Source organism: Notolabrus celidotus, chromosome 7 (genome assembly GCF_009762535.1).
Source record: "Notolabrus celidotus isolate fNotCel1 chromosome 7, fNotCel1.pri, whole genome shotgun sequence".
NCBI classification, from domain to species: domain Eukaryota; kingdom Metazoa; phylum Chordata; class Actinopteri; order Labriformes; family Labridae; genus Notolabrus; species Notolabrus celidotus.
In genome coordinates, this window is record NC_048278.1 from 28892946 (window position 1) to 28911067 (window position 18122).

General features: G+C 41.2%; 1 protein-coding gene across 1 annotated transcript in view; it reads right to left on the minus strand.

The window, feature by feature from the left end:
* The window catches only part of dchs2 (dachsous cadherin-related 2), a 40579-nt gene that overhangs the window by 11303 nt on the left and 11154 nt on the right, over positions 1-18122 (minus strand). The window contains exons 5-13 of the mRNA XM_034688419.1: positions 16471-17499; positions 15792-15979; positions 15539-15638; positions 15255-15424; positions 13861-14704; positions 12688-12927; positions 7258-7392; positions 2391-2600; positions 794-1654 (exon numbers count right to left, since the gene is read on the minus strand). Of these exons, the coding sequence (XP_034544310.1) occupies positions 794-1654; positions 2391-2600; positions 7258-7392; positions 12688-12927; positions 13861-14704; positions 15255-15424; positions 15539-15638; positions 15792-15979; positions 16471-17499 (3777 nt within the window). The remainder of the gene's footprint in view (positions 1-793; positions 1655-2390; positions 2601-7257; positions 7393-12687; positions 12928-13860; positions 14705-15254; positions 15425-15538; positions 15639-15791; positions 15980-16470; positions 17500-18122) is intronic.

Sequence of the window (18122 nt, forward strand, 5' to 3'; positions counted from 1 at the left end):
ATCTGTATGCAGGGAAACAGTCTGTGTGGAGTAAAAGAGCTGAACTGTATTGGCTGTAATGAAATAGTGGAACCCAACTGCAGTCATCTCACAACAACTGAGCTTAAATTAATATCTAGGGAGAGATATCTGCATCCAAGTCCAGTGGAAAATCTGTTACAGGATGTAGTTTCTCAACAATGACTCTTTTCTTGCTTCTCCTGGTCAGACCAGAAGTTCAGTTAACTCAATATTTTCTGACTTATACTGAATATTGTTAATATTTTTGAGCAAGTCTGGCATTTATACAGCAGGAAAACCACACACAACTTTACCGTTCACAATGCCCCAGTGTGACACACAGCAAACAGCTGCATGTCTGTGCACAGGCCAGTGAAACCACATCAGTGCTGATCACTTATGCACCAGCTTGCTCTCTCCCTCTACCAAACACAAAGGTATTCAGGCAGGTGTGCAGTGAACAACTGTCTGATTACGAAGCACTGTACACAACTTCAGCATACATACGACCTTCACAGCTTTTTCCCTGTAAATAAACTTCATCTAGCTTTAGTTGCATTTGATCAAAATGACAGCAACTTATAATGTCTAACCGAGGGCTGCAGTGTGTTTGTGCACAACACTGATGTGTTGTCTTTTAATCTCCTAATCCTAAGTGGTTACACTAGAAGCCCAAAAAAGCTAGCTGTCGCTCATAGTGGTTACAATGTTTAAAGAAGATACCTGATGAATTTTGTGATTAGTTTTGGTTATTTCTACTTTACTCTTGAGATCCTGAGGTATCAAAACATACCAGCTCTACTGTTCTCCTTCACAGTGGCGTTGTACATCTTGTTTGTGAACAGGAGTCTTTCATGCTCTCCCTTCAGGTGGATGAAAAACAGGCAGGTGGAGGTTAAAGCGGGCCGTCCTCGGTCTGACACCAGAATCTGCAGCTTCCTCCCTGAGAACCCGGCTCTGACTCGTCTCCTCAGTGAGATCTCTCCTGTCTCACTGTTAATATCGAACAGATTCTCCTCATCGGACAGTGTGAACCGTATGGTCCCGTTCTCCCCCTGGTCGCCGTCTGTTGCTGTCACAGTGGTGACTACCTCATTAGGTAGAGTCCTCATAGAGACCCATGCGTTGATGGGATTCTCATCACAGACTGGCACGTTGTCATTCACGTCTTCTACCTGTATGGTCACAGTTGCCATGGAACTCAGCGGGCCTTGGGTGCAGCTGTCGGTAGCCATGGCTCGTAGGGTATATGAGGCCCTGTTCTCACGGTCCAGAGACCTGGTGGTGCGAATCACTCCTGTCAGAGGGTCTATAGAGAACGCGCCCTGGCTGCTGTCCTCCGTCAGAGAGTACGCCACTTCCCCATTTAGACCCTCATCGGGATCAAAGGCGCTGATCTGCAGCACCTCGGCTCCTGCAGGTAGGCTCTCACTTATGGAGGCGTGGTAGCTCTTACGGGTGAAGGAGGGGATGTTGTCGTTCTGGTCAAGCAGCAGCAGCTGGAGTAAGGTGGAGGAGCTGAGCGGGCTGGGGCCGTAGTCACGGGCCTGGATGGTGAGCGTGTAATTCTGCCTCTCCTCTCGGTCGAGGAGCTGTGTGGTGCTGACGACTCCTGTGTGGCTGTTGATGGTAAAGCGACCTCTGTAGTCCTCCCCTGAAAACAGCAGACAGAGATTAATGGATGATTCCTGCTGATGCCAATTTGGGTCGCTTGTTTTAGGATGATCTCAACATATTTGAATAAGAGAGAACAAGAAAAACCCTCACAAGAAGGACTACAGTAACTGTGTAAAAGCTCAAATTATGAGCAGTAAGTCGTTCTCGTAGCTAGGAATGGGTGCGTTAAAAGTCTGTTTTTGGAATCATTTCATATGTTCCCTCTATATTCTCTTCCAAATATGATCTGAACCTTTAGTGGGCAGTTTATGTAGGCAACTGGCTTGCTATCAAACAGACTCAATCTGATAATGATGCCTCCATATGAACTAGAAAAAGCAAAACACAGCATCAGCAGGAAGGCAGTCACCACTGTACCCAGGTTGGACTCTGGCACGTAGAAACCTTTCCAGCTTATTTTAACAGTTAGTTGTACTTCAGATAGTTAACATTTTGCATCCATGTACAGGGAAAGACAAGATCAGTGAAGAGATAAGATGCACCCCAGGCAGTTAGAGTCAACACACAATGAAAGTTACTCACTGCCTCTTTAATAACATCTAAATTAGTTTGGCTTAAATTTGAAATGTGGATTATCACTTCATTTCCTCCCTATAAGATCCAAATGATACCCTTGTGAGCATCATCATGTTATTACCGATAGAAAGAGTGGCCAAAGCTAGAAAACAATGTTCTACATGGCTCTAAACACAGATCAATATCTGGCTTCTTACCTAATATGGAGTAGTGAATGGTTCCATTTTCTCCGTGGTCTGGATCGTAGGCCTGGGCGGTGTGGACCACCCCTGGAGGCAGGTTCTCTGGCAGGTTGATCTGGAAGGACGACTGCATGAACTCTGGAGGGTTGTCGTTGTCATCCAGCACAGAGCACAGCACTGTAGCCGTGCTGGACAGAGGCCGGGTGCTGCTGTCTCGAGCCTGGACTACAGACGAGAAACAAAAGGAATTCATACTGACAATCATTTTAAAAATGTTGAGACAATTCTCAAAATTGGTATACAATCTAATTTTTTTGTCTTTAATTTCAATTTAAAATTAAGACAGATAATAAAGATTCAAACAGGACATGGTAAGGCAGAGAGAGAGAGTGGGTCAATAAAGGTCCCCAAGTGGAAACTAAACAGTGAAACTGTGATGACAGCATGGATGCATCTTAACCATTGGGCCACAACGATGCATACCTCTTATGTGACGGTATCTTCACTTCCTTGACATAAATACACAGGATTAAGGGATCATGACTCAGTGCCTACAAAAATGTGTGCATCTTGCATCCCTTTGAGGATGTAGTAAATCAAAGAGCTGAGACGCAATTTTAGCTCAGCGGATAAAGAGCACGCCCAACACTCAGAGGCTATAGTCCTCACTGCAGTCATCATGGGTTCAGTTTCTAGATGTTCTATGAAATATAGGCACAGAGGCCCAAAAACAACTTAAAACAAACAAGTAAACAAGTCTAGCTTTCTTTTCATGCCTTTCTTTTAATGCTTGGGCTCATAGTCTTCATTTGTACATGGACACTGTGTGTACACTAACTGTGGTTTTGTTACTCATTACTCTAATTTATATTCTAAATTGAATATACGTGTCTGAGTTACATGCCGACTTTGACATTGGTATCTTGCATCTAAAGTCACTCTGGACACCTGCACCTTCTAAAATAAATGTGGTCCAGATGAAACCAGCATTAGGGGGTAATTATGGCTCTGTGGTAGAGCTGACCATCTCTCATTTGGATGGTTGGGACCGCATTGCTTAAAGGGACAGTTTTGGCTTAGTGGGAGAGTTGGTTGCCCTTCAAAGACAGTGTAGGGGGTTGGATCGCAAGTCCCACTGACACATGCCAAAGTGTCTTCGGGAAAGCAAATTGATGCAATAGACTGCTTCCAGTGGCTGTGCCAGCCGTGTGTGAATGGGATTAGTTAATTACATGCTACATGCTGCATGCTACGATTACATGCATTGGTTAATACTGATGGACGCTGGCCATAGCAGCCTCTGCCATCAGTGTTTGAGTGTAGTGTGAATGGGTGAATGTGACATGTAATCTGCATTTAATGGCCAGGAGACTAGAGAAAGTGGAAAATAAATACAGTTCTATTACCATTTGGAGGTTCAATCCCAAGCTCCTTTAATCTACATGCCAAAGTGTGGCCCAACTGAGAGCAGAACTACATATGTAGGGCACTTGCAAGGCTAAATGTGGAGAAAACTCTCTTCCTATGATACAGCCTTCAACTGTAATTTACTATAAATACTGAAAAGAGAAGTATCACATGTAACAGCGTGTGGAAACATACACCCTAACTGGCCAGTCTTACTCCTTTCATCTCTGCTGACCAAAGAGACGGAGCCAGATTTGATCTTTAATCTCAGTACAGACCGTGAAAGAGGAGAAAAAAAGTCCTGTCATCATAAAGTATACCACTACAGATTTTAATACAGTTTGAAAAGATCTTTATTTCTTTCCAAATTCTTCCCCAGCCAGAGAAAATTGTCCCTGCATATTTCTGTATCCCCCAACAAGAACTTGTTTCACTCTGGCACACAGTCCAGACATCCAGACCTTCCTGTTATTATTCTTTTTTGTTATTATATTTAATTGTTCATCATAGTGCTGACTGTACAAATATTAGGATTAAACATGTGAAAGCAGTTTATCACTAAACACGGCTGAATGGTTTGAATGTAATGACTGTGTGCCCACGAGAGAGTGAAAGCAAACAGTTGAGGAGGCAGAGGGAGCAGCCAGCGGAGGTTAGATATACTGTAGCTCAAACCTTTAAAAGTCCGCTGCTTCCTTTACATAAATCAGAGTGCTGAATAATGCTGCTTTCAGACCTTGAATTCTTTACGGCCTTGGCTGTGAAGCATGACAAGAAAAAGGGTTGAGAATGAGAAACAGAGAGAAGAGACTGCTTTTTAGTTTGGGTTTGGCAGGTTTTTACATTTTTCACTTCAGAAGACTGAACTGAGACGTAGACTCCTTTCTGCTGATGCTACAACTTTGGAAACAAGACCTTTGTTCTCTTGTTGCTTCTTCAACAACACTCCACACTGCATGTCAACACCTCAGTCTACCTTCCTTTGTAGAAAATCCTTTTTTGAAAATCCTCTCACTATCACTGAGTTTCTTCTTCTTCTGTGTTTATATTTCTATCTTTAGTGGACATATATAAATATATATATATTTTTTTCTTTTTTTTTCTTTTTCTGTGTAATAATTGTATCTATATTTTTTTGCCTGGATTATTGATGCACAATTATCAAATTAACAAAACAAGTCCATTAACCCATCAATCCATTAATCAATCCATCCATCCATCCATCCAATACTTCCTGTGTCCTTCCATTGCTCATTAAATTCATCTGTCTATCCATCCATCCATCCCTCCATTTATCCTCCCCTCCATCCATCCAATAATACATCCCTCACCCCATTTTTCCAACCCTCTATTCATCAATTTGTCCCTACCTAGCCCCATCCATCCATCCATCCATCCATCCATCCATCCATCCATCCATCCATCCATCCATCCATCCATCCATCCATCCATCCATCCATCCATCCATCCATCCATCCATCCAGTACTCACCCATCCCTCCCTCCCTCCCTCATTCTCTATTTATCTCTCACTCCCTCCATCCATCTCCCCATGGTCCAACCTTCAATCTATCTGTCTGTTCATCCATCCATCCATCTCACCATCCATCTATCCCTCCATTTATCCTTCCCTTCATCCATCCAATAATACATCCCTCACCCCATTTTCCAACCCTCCATTCATCCATACCTAGCCCCTCCATCCTATACTTCCTGTTTCCGTCCATCGCTTATTAAATTTATCCATCTCTTCTTCTCTCATTCCATTCATACATTTATATCTCCATCCATTGCTCCATCTTGTTCATTTAGCCAAAGAGACCACTGTAGGAACCATTGTTTGGCTCAAATACTCAGTTCTATGATATAATTGAATGAAAACATGTTTCACTAAGAACTAAGACATCCTGATCACATTCACTGATGATACAGACGTCCGTGGTAAAGAGAGGAGTGTTCTCTGGACCTAAAAAAAAGTGTTAGTGTAAGGTGCTCTTTGGACCAATTATATGATGGGATAATTCCTCAAGAGAACTTTAATTTTTCCATTTTAGAAAAAATAAAATGTCTTAAATGTCACACCATTGTCATGTAGACCTCAATTCTAATTCTAATGTGTTTCTGCATCAAGCTGAGGTCAGGGTGTTACATAAATAGGATGTAACAATGATTGTAACTCTTTATTCAAATGTCTCAGTAAAGCTGATCTGAATCTGTTACTATTAGTAAAAAAGGAGGTGTAAGGTTAAACATTAATAAAATACAAGCCAATAAACCAGATGTAAACCCATTTTTGCCATAGGAGTGATTTCTTGGACCTCAGCCTGCTCTCTATAGACAGTCTGTCTGAATGAAGTGAAACATGTTATCATAGCTGTTGTTCCCATATCTCTCCATACCCTGCATCTCTAATCCTGCATTCCATAAAATCAAAACAAACTACCAAATCCTGCTGATTAGACACGAGGCCCTTCATCACATTTTTCATCCTCTCATTCCTCATTTCACTTCTCATCCACTACAGTTCCTCAGATCTTGGCCTTTTATCCATTGCCTGCTCCATCTGCAGAACAAAGTTGATGGAGCCTTTGCTGTTTTTAGCTGCAACCACTATCCACATTTTCCACCATCTATCAGATGTGCTGAGACTCTGCTCTGTTTTAAGCAGCTTGTAAAAGCTGTACAGACAATCCCTCTTGTAGATCTCGATCCCTGTCTTGTGCATGTTTTTTTTAGGATGTCTGATTCCAAGCTGTGTTTATGTTGGGATGTATTTTTCTTCTGTTTATTTGTTTCTTTATTTTATTTGTGTTTGCATGAAGCACTCAGTTTCTGTGGGATTTAGATAAAGCTTGCTTTGTTCCTCAATGCAGACTCTAAACATGAGTCCATACGCTCATTATGAAGCTAACTCAAACCTGGTACATGACCTGCACTTTTTTCTCTCACTCACCAGCTCATGATTGTGATTGATTGTTCTGTTTGTCACTGCTTTCCCCCACGTTTCCCCCTCACACACTACAACATGCCGCTGTGATTTATTACTATGAAGAAAACATACAATGTGATGTGATCAACCTGCTGAGACGAGGTATGCAAACACTAACACGCCTCGTTGTTGTCGATGCAGTTAAAAGATGATGGTTGAACAAAATTCGTACTCATTAAACTCTGTGATTTAAAGCCACTGTTTGTTTCGCTGAAGCTTAATGAGCCTAAAAAATCACAAGAGTTGAATTATTTCTTCTAGCAGCAGAAGTGTGTGATTTGTATCAGATGAGGCTTGGAGAAATCTCGCCTTGATCTTTACTTTACCTTTAACAGTATTAGAATAAATCATGCAGACTTGAGGGTGAAGATAAAAATAAGATCACCCACATTGCTCGACTACGATGAGTGTCTCTGTTCTCTCAGCTCTACAAAGGTATTAACTACCAGTGTGCTTGTGCACATTTCACCACATAGTCACGCCTTACCTCTGAGGTTGAACTGTTGCTGCTGCTCTCGGTCCAAGTAGGAGGTGGTGGTGATCAGGCCGGTGTACGGGTTGATGCTGAAGAGCTCGTAGCCGGGGCCGGGCAGCAAACTGTACCACACGACTGCGTTCTCCTCTGAGGGAAAAACACAAGAGGTCAATATGAGCTTTACAAGCTCTGGAGGGACAGATCTCAGAGCACATATGTTAGCTTTTAGAATGAGAGAAAAGTAAGCAGGAAAACAGAGAAGTTTGTCTGCATGAGTGTTTTGGTTATTGAGAAAAACATCCTTTCTCTTGGTGTCCAGCTTTGCTTGATCACATGGAAGACTACATCCTCAAATCCAAAGAAGAAACAACTCAGGCGATAAAACTAAGCTACTTTTAGTGAAGTGTACAGTGGAGTCTTTTTAATTTACAGCCAAAACAAAGTCCTGCTCTGCAACACAGCTTCACAAAGTCTTGTTTTTATGCTAGAGCAGATATGCCTTTGAAAAACAGTACAGTCTAAATGCTTTCATTTGCATGTAATTGCTTTGTTTACTCTCATTTAAACCACTCTCTTCATGGTGATTGTGTATTGTTTTATGAGGTCTGATTATAGATCCAATGTTACTAAAGCCTACACATTTCAGACAGACCACATCTGATGCCAAACCAACAACAGAAGCTGTTTAATAATGTGTCCTCTGTAACATCTAACAGAGGGGCAGGGAAACCGTTATTTGAACCCTGCTGGTCATTGATGACAGATAAAAGCTAGAGGGAGATACAGGCAGACATGGCTGCCCAGAGAGGAGCGTCTATGTGCTCACTGCTTTACAGGGGACATAGAGACAGAGATGCACTTCCTCCTCCACTGCAGCAAGTTCTCTTTTCTAAGAGATTCCCACTACAGGGAAACTACTAAAATGGTACCAAACTTCCCAACATTAACCCCAGAAGAGAAACTGTAAGTTCTCCTGGGGGAAGGGTCAGCAGCTCCTCTGGCTGCTGAATATGTGTCTGCCTGTCACAGCCTGAGGGACGCACCATCCCATAATATTTGATTTTAGGTGAAGGTTTTATGAGCATACCGCATCAAGTGAGGACATTGAGTTATGCTGTATGGGTAATCATTCATTAATGCATATAAAATATATAATATATAATATGTCATTAAAATATATGTAATGAATATAATATGTTATGAATATAAATGTAATGTATGTGTATGAATTTTTGTGCTTTGGCAATAACATGTCTTTGTTAATGCCAATAAAGCAAAGCTGAATTATAAAAGTTAGCTTTGATGTTACAAACAAATAGTTGTAATGAGTCTTGTCTTTGCTGCAAGCTGCTACAGAATATGTGAGCTCTTAGAATTGGATATGAAAAAAAGAAAATCCTGTAATTGTTAAGGTCAAAGTTCACCTCACAGTTGAACTTCCTCCACCAAAGAAACAAGTCTCCATGAAAAGTGAGTTAGAAAATATATTTTCGTTGTAATCCGAGAACACCCTCGCTTTGTGCTGCTGAATGATGGGGCAGTAACATTACTGTCAATGGTTCTATAACTGGATTGACTCCCATTTCATTAGAGCTGGTGTTTCTAGCAGACTAAATAGTGTGTTGAGTGACAGATACTGCACGCCAAGATCCTCCATAGAACAATTTAGAGGAAACTTTCATGAAACTTTCATATCTTATCAAATATTTGCTTGTTTCAAAAGACATCAGATATTGATTTAGAGCAGGGGTTCTCAAACTTTTTTGGCTTGTGTACCCCTTTCAAAAACCAATTCAGCCAAGTACCCCCTTGTATGGGCGAGAAACATTTTCAGGAAATAATATTGGAGAATAACATGAATAAATGTATGCATGTGGTTTTACAGTGTCATAATAACATTGAAATGAAAGATGACACAAATTCTATACTTTTGTAGTGCAATATTTACAGAAATAATTAAAGATTGAGGCAGCTAGTACCTTTGATGGCCCAAGGAGCACACCGATTTATTTCTGTCAAACAAGAAGCATTTCAACCACCTGTCCATTGTTATCCTCCTGGCCGCGCTTTTATTAGCATGCAAATGTACGTGATCGCTCGCTGAACAATTGACGTCCACAGACGCAGATCGTCTGGTCCAAGCGGTTTTGCAAATAATATATTTTATGAATGAATATGCTCAATTTGGAAATAGTACTCTATTTGATGTTGCATTGAAATAAAAATAAATGCTGTTGGTAAAGTTGTTTTAAATCAGATTTTTTTTAAATTTGTTGTGAAGCAAATTTTTTTTTTTTTTTTTTTACATTTCTCACATACCCTTAGGGGTAGGCGTACCCCCATTTGAGAATCAATGATTTAGAGGATTTCACATCATGTTCGTTTTCTTGTTTTATGTGCATCACCTTGTATTTCTGCTTAACAGAGGTTTAACATCACTTTTAAAGCTCATGTGAGGAGTTTTTAGCTGGTTACAAAATAGAATTAAATGTATAATGATGTTTCTTTGAGACCTACTAGCGCATATAAGACTACACACATAAAGGTCGACTGTTTCTACAGAGCAATACTTAACCTACTTCTGAAACCACTGGTGGGGTGTTGGTATCGATCAAAGTGATTTCACTACATGCTGCTGAAACTGACTTTACTTATAAAGAATTTTGATCAGTGTTTCAATAAAACAGGATGAGATATAAAAAAAACTGATTACATATGTTCAGAATGAGATAAGAAGTTAGAGGGACCCTTTTGTCCACAGGGGGCGCCAGAATCAACTCAAACTGAAAGCTCCTCACAGGAGCTTTAAGTTTGCTGCAAAGACACTCTGCTGCTAAGCGAATGCTCTTTTGGAGTATGTGTAATTAGTGTGTTAGTGTTACTGATGTAGTGACCGTACGTCTGTCTTATGTCTCTTTGGTAAGTTGTTGCTGTATAAGGGACAAACAGGTTAATACAGCTTTCTTATTTTAAGGTCATATAATGAGACTGCTGTTTACTGTCAGAGTAAACAAAACGTAAAGGCATAACTACATAAATGAAAAAGACTCTTAATTTAATTTCAGATTTTGTTCTCATGGTGGAACACAGAAATAAATCTGCAGGTATTATGTATGAAATAAATGCAAGCTAACTGTCTGACTTAAGCATCAATAAACTGCTTCAATCTGAAGATTCACTGAATGATCTTTCTTCCTTAACGTGCAGAGGAAGTTCTTCATACTTCTACTGATAACATTAAGCAAACAATCAGAGGACTTTAAAGAATTTCAGTATAAAAGAGTAAAAAGAAACAAACTAGCTTGAGCATAAATGGATATGCTTGCATATTAGGACTGATGTGGACAAACAAGACCACAAAGTTCTCCACAAATACTAACAGTGTGTCTGTTTTATTGAGACTTCCCAATAGATTTTTTTTTAATTCATCCAACGAAACAAAAAAATTGCTGAACACAGGACACACTTCGAGCAACAAAGGAATAAAGCAATGGTCATGTTTGGGGGAACATTGGGGGAAAAAGCAGCATAAACTCTAATCAAATAAGACGAGTGGGAGAGCGGGCTGAGCTGCCAGACGCGGCGATTCGAGGAGACGGATGAAAACACGGCGCCTATTGGCACAGATGGCTTGGATTATGGAAATCATCATGAGCGAGGACCTTTCAAATCTCCCAGAGGAGCTGTGTGCTTGCTGTTCTTGGACAATTCTCACCCCTAAGAATGTTAGTTCACATCTAAACCCCCCCTCCTGTACAGATCCTGCTGCCACATGCCCCCCACCTCCGGCGTTTAAAAGGACTCTTACTGTCAACACGAGCAGAAGAAATGGGGTTCAGGAGGCCCCGTGCACTAAGTGTTAAAATAAACAGGACTGATGTGAAGATTTGTGAATATGATGAGGGGTCAGATGAATGAGATTTGCTGGATGTACAGCGAATGTAAAGCAGATGAAAAAAAAAAACACACAAATTGAGCAACACACGGGAAGAAAAAGGGGGCAGGGGTTGGATTCAATTAAACGGCTAATGGAGTGAAACAAAACAGATGAAAGCCTTGATGCACTGCAGCGCTGAGCTTCAACCAAACACGGCAAGGTGAGCTGCAGCTCAAATGTATTTTGTCATGTGCAGTGTATTTGAATGAAGTTCAGTTGGTTGTTGTATTGCTGCTTTAACACTGAGAAGTTGTGGAGCAGTTTCCTCTTTTTGCCTTTAAAAACATTAAGCACTCTTAACGTAAGAACATTTATAACTACCACAGATAATGAGCGAACAGTTATCTATATATCTTCCCAAATAATAAAGACATAACATAATTCTAGGGCTCTTATTCTTATAAAAAATGTACATTTTTTTAATTCATTTCTATGCCCTTTGGTTTTATGTGGACTGAGTTCAGGCTGTCAGGCTCCCAGGACTCATGCTAGTGCTGCCATCTAGGCTCTGTGGAGGCATACTGCCATCTCAACTTCCACAGGCGGATTATTTCAGGCAAAGCTTGATGTAAAAGTCATTAAAATTAACTTAATTGTGTTGATATATTTCATTTTTTGAAAAAACAAAGAGGTGTTTTCTCCCAGTTTTTTCAGCAATGACTTCCTGTCAAAAATATTTTATCTGCATTGATAAAAACTCATATTTATCACATGACAATTTGCTCAACTTGCAACTTTGCCTACTGTGAGAACATTCATTTCTCCCAGGGTAAAACGGTTCATTCTTTTTATTCCCTAAATCCTAAAACAAGCATATGCACTCAGATTTCCCTGTTAAGCACTGAAGTTTTTTCTTATATTGTGGGATATGTCGCTTATGACATACACTATTTTAGAAAACTAGAATTCTGGTGTGTAAAAGAACATTTTTGTTTGCATGCTCAGCTTTTCCAAAAAGTACAAATAGAAAGGGATCTACAAAAAGTTAACTCAAGGTCCAAATGCTGCCTTTCTCTCTGCAGCTCTTTGTCTCATCCCATGGTGTTTATGAGTGAATGGAGTAAAAGTGGCCACCTTAAAGCTGGGTCAGTTCAGTTATCTCTTGTAAAAACATAAAATCTCTGACACATCAACTAATGAATGGGCTAAATAGTTACAGCTGATACATCATGTTCCTGGATGTGGACCATCAGGTGTAGTTGACAGCTCTAAAAAGACAGAACAACTCAGCCTTAGGTTATGATTGTTTTTTATTAGACTACTGCTCACAACTCTGTCAATGTATTTAAGATTTTTTTTTTACTAAGATATGAAACTAATAGTTAAATAATCAACTCAACAGAATAATCAGCGACAGCTTTGTCCAGAGTTTTTTCTTTCTCCCTCTTCGTCATTTTGAAGATTTGTGACCTTTATTTTGTCATTTCTCTATTTTAACTTTTTATAAAATCACAACAGATTTCTGAGACCTGTTGATTTGTTATTCAACAATTGATTATATTTACCTGAGTCCTCATCAGTAGCAGACACCCGAGCCACAGGTTCTCCAGGGTCTCTGTTCTCAGCCACGCTGGCGTTGTAGACGCTCTGAGTGAAGACAGGCTTCTGGTCATTAATGTCCCACACCTCCACCGTCAGAGTCTGTGTGGAGGAGAGCGACAGAAGGCCATGGTCCACCGCTCGGACGGTCAAACGGTGGAGACGTTGTGTTTCATAATCCAGAGGGGCAGAGAGAAACAGCAGGCCTGAAGAAGAAGAAGATGGACTTTAATGAGGTGGAGGAGAGGAGTTGGTTTCTTGTTAATACTACTCAAAGTCACAGTTATTTGTGTAGTGTTTGAATTTCTAGTTGCTTTAACTGATAAAAACAATAACTGGTTGTCAATTTTCCCATTTTTTTCTCCTTTTTTAAATTTAAACACTGATGAAAATAAACATCTTTCAAAGATGATCTTTCTTATTTCAATTTTATCTGTGAATCAGGCAGAAAGTAAGCATCAGTCAGGTGAAATAGATGACACTACCCTGTGTCCTGCAAAAGATATAAAATGTCATTCTGCTTCCATGTTAGCTTTACCTTCTCCAAATGCTCTTTAATCAAAATGAATGTCAAAAATAAATAAATAAATTATGCTTTTCTGTTTTTTCTTTGAAAACATTTCAAGCCAACAGAAAGAAAAATAAAAAAGGCTTTTAATTCATGAAAGAGCACGAAGTAGCGGTGCACTTCTGCCTCTTGTGGCCAAATTGAGAACTACAAAAAGAACTAGAAAAATGATCCTTAAACATTGTTGCACCACTGAAACTTGTATTTCTCCTACCTTTGTATGTAGAGAAAGAAAGATTAAAAAGAAATCATGAATTTGTCACCTGTTCTTCAGTCATTAACACGTGACAAAAATAATAGAAAAGCAGAATTAAACAATGACAGGTAAATGCTAGACTCAATCATGCTTGCCTATTAAGGCTTAGGTGTCTCGATCACTGAAAAATTAGACTTCTTTTAAATTACATAAATAAGTACGATTTAAAGTGATACTTGACATTTTTTTCTTGAAAATCTTAACCACCTGGCTTGATAATGCTAAAGACATTTTGTAAATGAGTAATAATTGTGGACAGCATGTGACAACCCTGACAAATCAGCATTAATCTCAGTCATGGTTCATGTGCTGTACCTGTTTTCTCCTCCAGTGTGAAGAACCCTCTCTTGTTTCCAGCCAATATGACGTAGGAGACGACCCCATTCTCCCCTTGATCTCCATCAATGGCCACAAAATGATGCAGCAGACTCCCGACCTCTGCATCCTCCATAACCTGAATCGCATCAGCTGACACAAACACAGGCCGGTTGTCATTCACATCCAGCAGGAAGACCTGAGTCGTAACTGACGCCTGCTTACGCTCCTCCTTCCTCTTTGCCTGGTCGGTAGCCGTCACAGTGAAGGTGTAGCTCGGGGTGGTCTCCCGGTCTAATGGTGCTGTTACGGTCAGACTCCCGGTGTACGGGTTGATCTGAAAGGGGAAGCGTGACGAGGAGTGACTGACTTCAGGGTCAGAGGTCAGTGAGTATCGTAGGACGCTGTTAGGAAATGTCCCATCTGCATCCCTGGCGTGAAAAGCAAAAGCCAGCGATCCGACTGCAGCGTCCTCCGACAGACCGAACGTCACCAGCTTCTCTGGGAACCAGGGCGTGTGGTCGTTCACATCCTCCACCATCACGCTCACCAGCACGGACACGTTCACTCCTGGAGCCAGTCTCACATCTTCAGCTCTAACCAAGAGGAAGTACTGATCTGCAGACTCATAGTCCAGCGGCTGGTTGATGTAAATGTCACCAGAGGAGCTGTCAATGCCGAAGTGAACGCTTCCGTCACCCTCAGAGATGGAGTAATGGAGTCTATCTTTACCTGAAACACTAGCAGAGCCTATCACAGTCGCTGGCTCTGCGTCCTCTTTCACAGTAAAATGCCTCACAGTTTGATGGTCAGAGTGTCCGTACAGAGCTTCCAATCCATGAACCTGCAATGGAAATATAAACAGGGTGTTGTTTTTAACTCTCAAAATACCAAAGTTACCACAAGTCAAAAAAAGTGGAGATGAAAGGTAAAATATATACCTGTAACTTTATCATGTGGCTATCCTTAGAAAATCAATAAAAATGTGCTAATTTCAGATTTCTGTGAAGCATAACCATGAGCTTTAAACATATGAAAATGCTAGAGCCTTCATTCATATATATGTTCATACATATTCCCTACCTGACAAAATGCATTTTGCAATTTTTTGCAATTTCAAGTGCATTTAAAGAGGTAGTACTTCATTTTGTTACATAGCTCCATCCTGAAAAGATGTGCTACCTTGATTTTGACTGCATTTTTAAAGGTTAAGGCCCATTTTGATACATTTGCCCTACCTGCTGAATGTGCAACTTAATTTCAAACCTTTTTTTGGAGGTTGTAGTCCAATTGTGGTACACAATATACTCTTTTATTATGTTAACTCACTTAACTCTGCTGCAGTAAATAGTGAGTGTAAAATAAAAAAAGAAGTCTGAATTGGGTATAAGTACCTGAATGTGGATGATAGCAGTATTCTCCAGCACTGGGACTCCACCGTCTCTGGCTGTTATGTGCAGAGTGTAGTATGTCTCAGCTCCCTGTGTGAAAACCTCTGTTGTCCTGATGTCTCCACTTTCACTGCCAATCTCAAAGTGTTCAGCACCCTCATCCTCAAAACCAACTAAGAGAGCCACAAGAGACATAAACAGGAAGTTATGAGGTGCAAACAGTGTAGTACTAAAAGTGCGTATGGCACAGTTCTATGGATTAGGAATAAATATTGATCATAAGTCACCTATGAGCAGTGAGAAGGTGACTGTTCCGTTTTCTCCTGCATCAAAGTCTTTAGCAAACATGTTTGTCACCAAGGATCCTGCTGGTAGACCTGCCCATATCTGAAATACAGAGACAAACATGTACAGCATGAAATACGTTGATAAATAACTAATAAAATAACAAAGCTTCAACAAATTATCAGCACATCTAAAGGGTTCCAGGATCAAACATACTTTTGAAGTAGGAGATACAGATAATTTCAATATGTTTACCTGAGCACTGAGCTCCCTGCTGAATGGCAGGTGTGTGAACTGAGGAGTGTTGTCGTTGATGTCTGTGACCAGGATGTGAACGGTGGTGGTGGCGTTGAGACGAGGGTGTCCCTGATCCGTCACCATCACCTTCAGACTGTGCTGGCTGTGCTGCTCCCGGTCTAATGCCACCCAGTTTATAATCTCACCTGCAACATACAGAGGAGAAACGGGAAGGAATAAACACATCATAAAAAACTTCAACCTGTCTAGTACAGTGAGCTCACAGGGTGCAGGCCTACTTTTGGTATCTAAAGTCTCTGAAGTAGTATGGGAGGTAGAGATTTCAGTCATCAGATCTGCTCTCCTTTGGAATCCCCTACAAGTTTGGGTCTTGGAGGCAGACACCCTCTTTAAAGGGGGCTTAAAACTTTCCTTTCTGGTAAAGCTTATAGTTAGAACTAGCTCAGACTTGGACCAGCCCATAATTAGGCTGCAATAGGCTGCTATAGGCTTAGAAAGCTGGGGGATCTTACACCCTGAGCTTTCGTCTCTCTTTCTCTCTCTTCTATCTGTGTGTATTCATCTCCATCTTTTATTTAGGTCTCTGTTTCTCCTCCTTCTGTCCCTCCCTTTTTCTTGGCCCATACATTTGGGGGCAATAAATGAAAACATAATGTTTCATTAATTGAATGTTTACCTGTTTTAGCGTTGATTCGAAAGAACTTCCCATCTGACAGCAGGATGTAAGACAGCTGGGCGTTTTTCCCAGAATCCTTATCCACAGCTTTAACTGTCCCCACCAGGCCCCGAGGTGATGCCCCTTCTGACACGGTGAAGTAGTACACCTCCCTGCTGAACACCGGGGCGTTGTCGTTGACATCCAGCACCAGCACTGTCACTGTAGCTGTCGCTGTCATGTTCGCCAGCGAGGCCTCCTTGGATGTTGCCAACACTCGAAAACGAAACACAGACTCTGTCTCATAGTCGAGACCTTCAGAGAGGTACAACCACCCAGTCTTTGGGTGAACCCGAAATGGAGCAGGTGGGAATCCGGCCTCTCCCTCTAAGGAATACGTGATGCCTGAGTTTGACATGTGAGCTCCTCGGCTCTTGTGCGCCCTCACCTGGATGACTCTGGAATCTTTCCTGTAGCCCTCGCCAATTTCCACCTGGTACACCAGTGTCTCAAAGGCGAGGCTGTCTTCATGTGCAGTGCGGTCGACGTTCACAGTGAGGGTCAACGTTGAGCTGAGAGAAGGCTCCCCTTCATCTTTGGCTAAAATTTCCAGACTGTACCTCTGCTGATGATCTGCCTGTAAACTCTGATTTAAAGTTACCATGCCAAAGTTTCTCTCAATGTCAAACAAACCATTTCTACTACTTCTCAAATAATACTGCACTCTCCCGTTGACTCCGCTGTCGTAGTCGTGAGCATGAGCAATGAACAGCACCGTCCCAGGGAGTGTGTTTTGAGACACGGTGATGGTGTCTCTGAGTTTGGGGAAAACAGGAGCGTTGTCATTGATGTCAGCGATGGTGATGTTGACCTGTGTGGTGCTGTAAACTGGAGAGGAGTCGGTGTAGGACTGAAGAACCAGCAGAGCGTACGGCTGAGACTCGTGGTCCAGGGGTTTGATGTTGCTGATCAGACCAGACTTTGGATGAACGGAGAATAACTCCTGAGGGTCTCCTGAGGAGATTCTGTAGGACACAGAGTCCATGGAGTCTGTGAGGACAGAGAGATATTATTACTAGATGCAAATCAAAACAATTAAGGATGGATCGATCTCTTAGAGCACAGATTGATTGTTGCATTTAGTCATACAGATAGTTTTAAGGATTGCATTGCTTTTGCACCCAGTAAACCTGTGCATACGAGCCAAAAGGACATTGTCTAATCCAGAGGTTCCCAAACTTTTCAGCCCGCGACCCCCCACTGTCCCTCAAAGTGATTCAATGTTGCTTCGTACTTGATTTAGCTGGAAAAATTGAAAATTAGCTTACCTACATGCACATGTGGCTGTTTTTCCTGTGCTGTTGTGAATTAACCTTTTGCTACTGATGCTTTTGTTAATGAACTGTTAACTGACCCTGACCTTAAAGGAGTCATCTGACAACGAAGAAAGACAGACAACTTATGAAACATTTCTATTTGCAAGTTTTTATTTAAAATGTAACTACTATTTTTGTAGATATTTTTACAATAATGGGTAAAATACGCCATTTCTGGAAGACATCTTGCTACCCCCAGTTTAGTGTATCGCGACCCCCCAGGAGGTCCTGACCCACACTTTGGGAACCCCTGGTCTAATCTCAAAGCATGCACCAAGGGTTAAATGCTCCATAAAC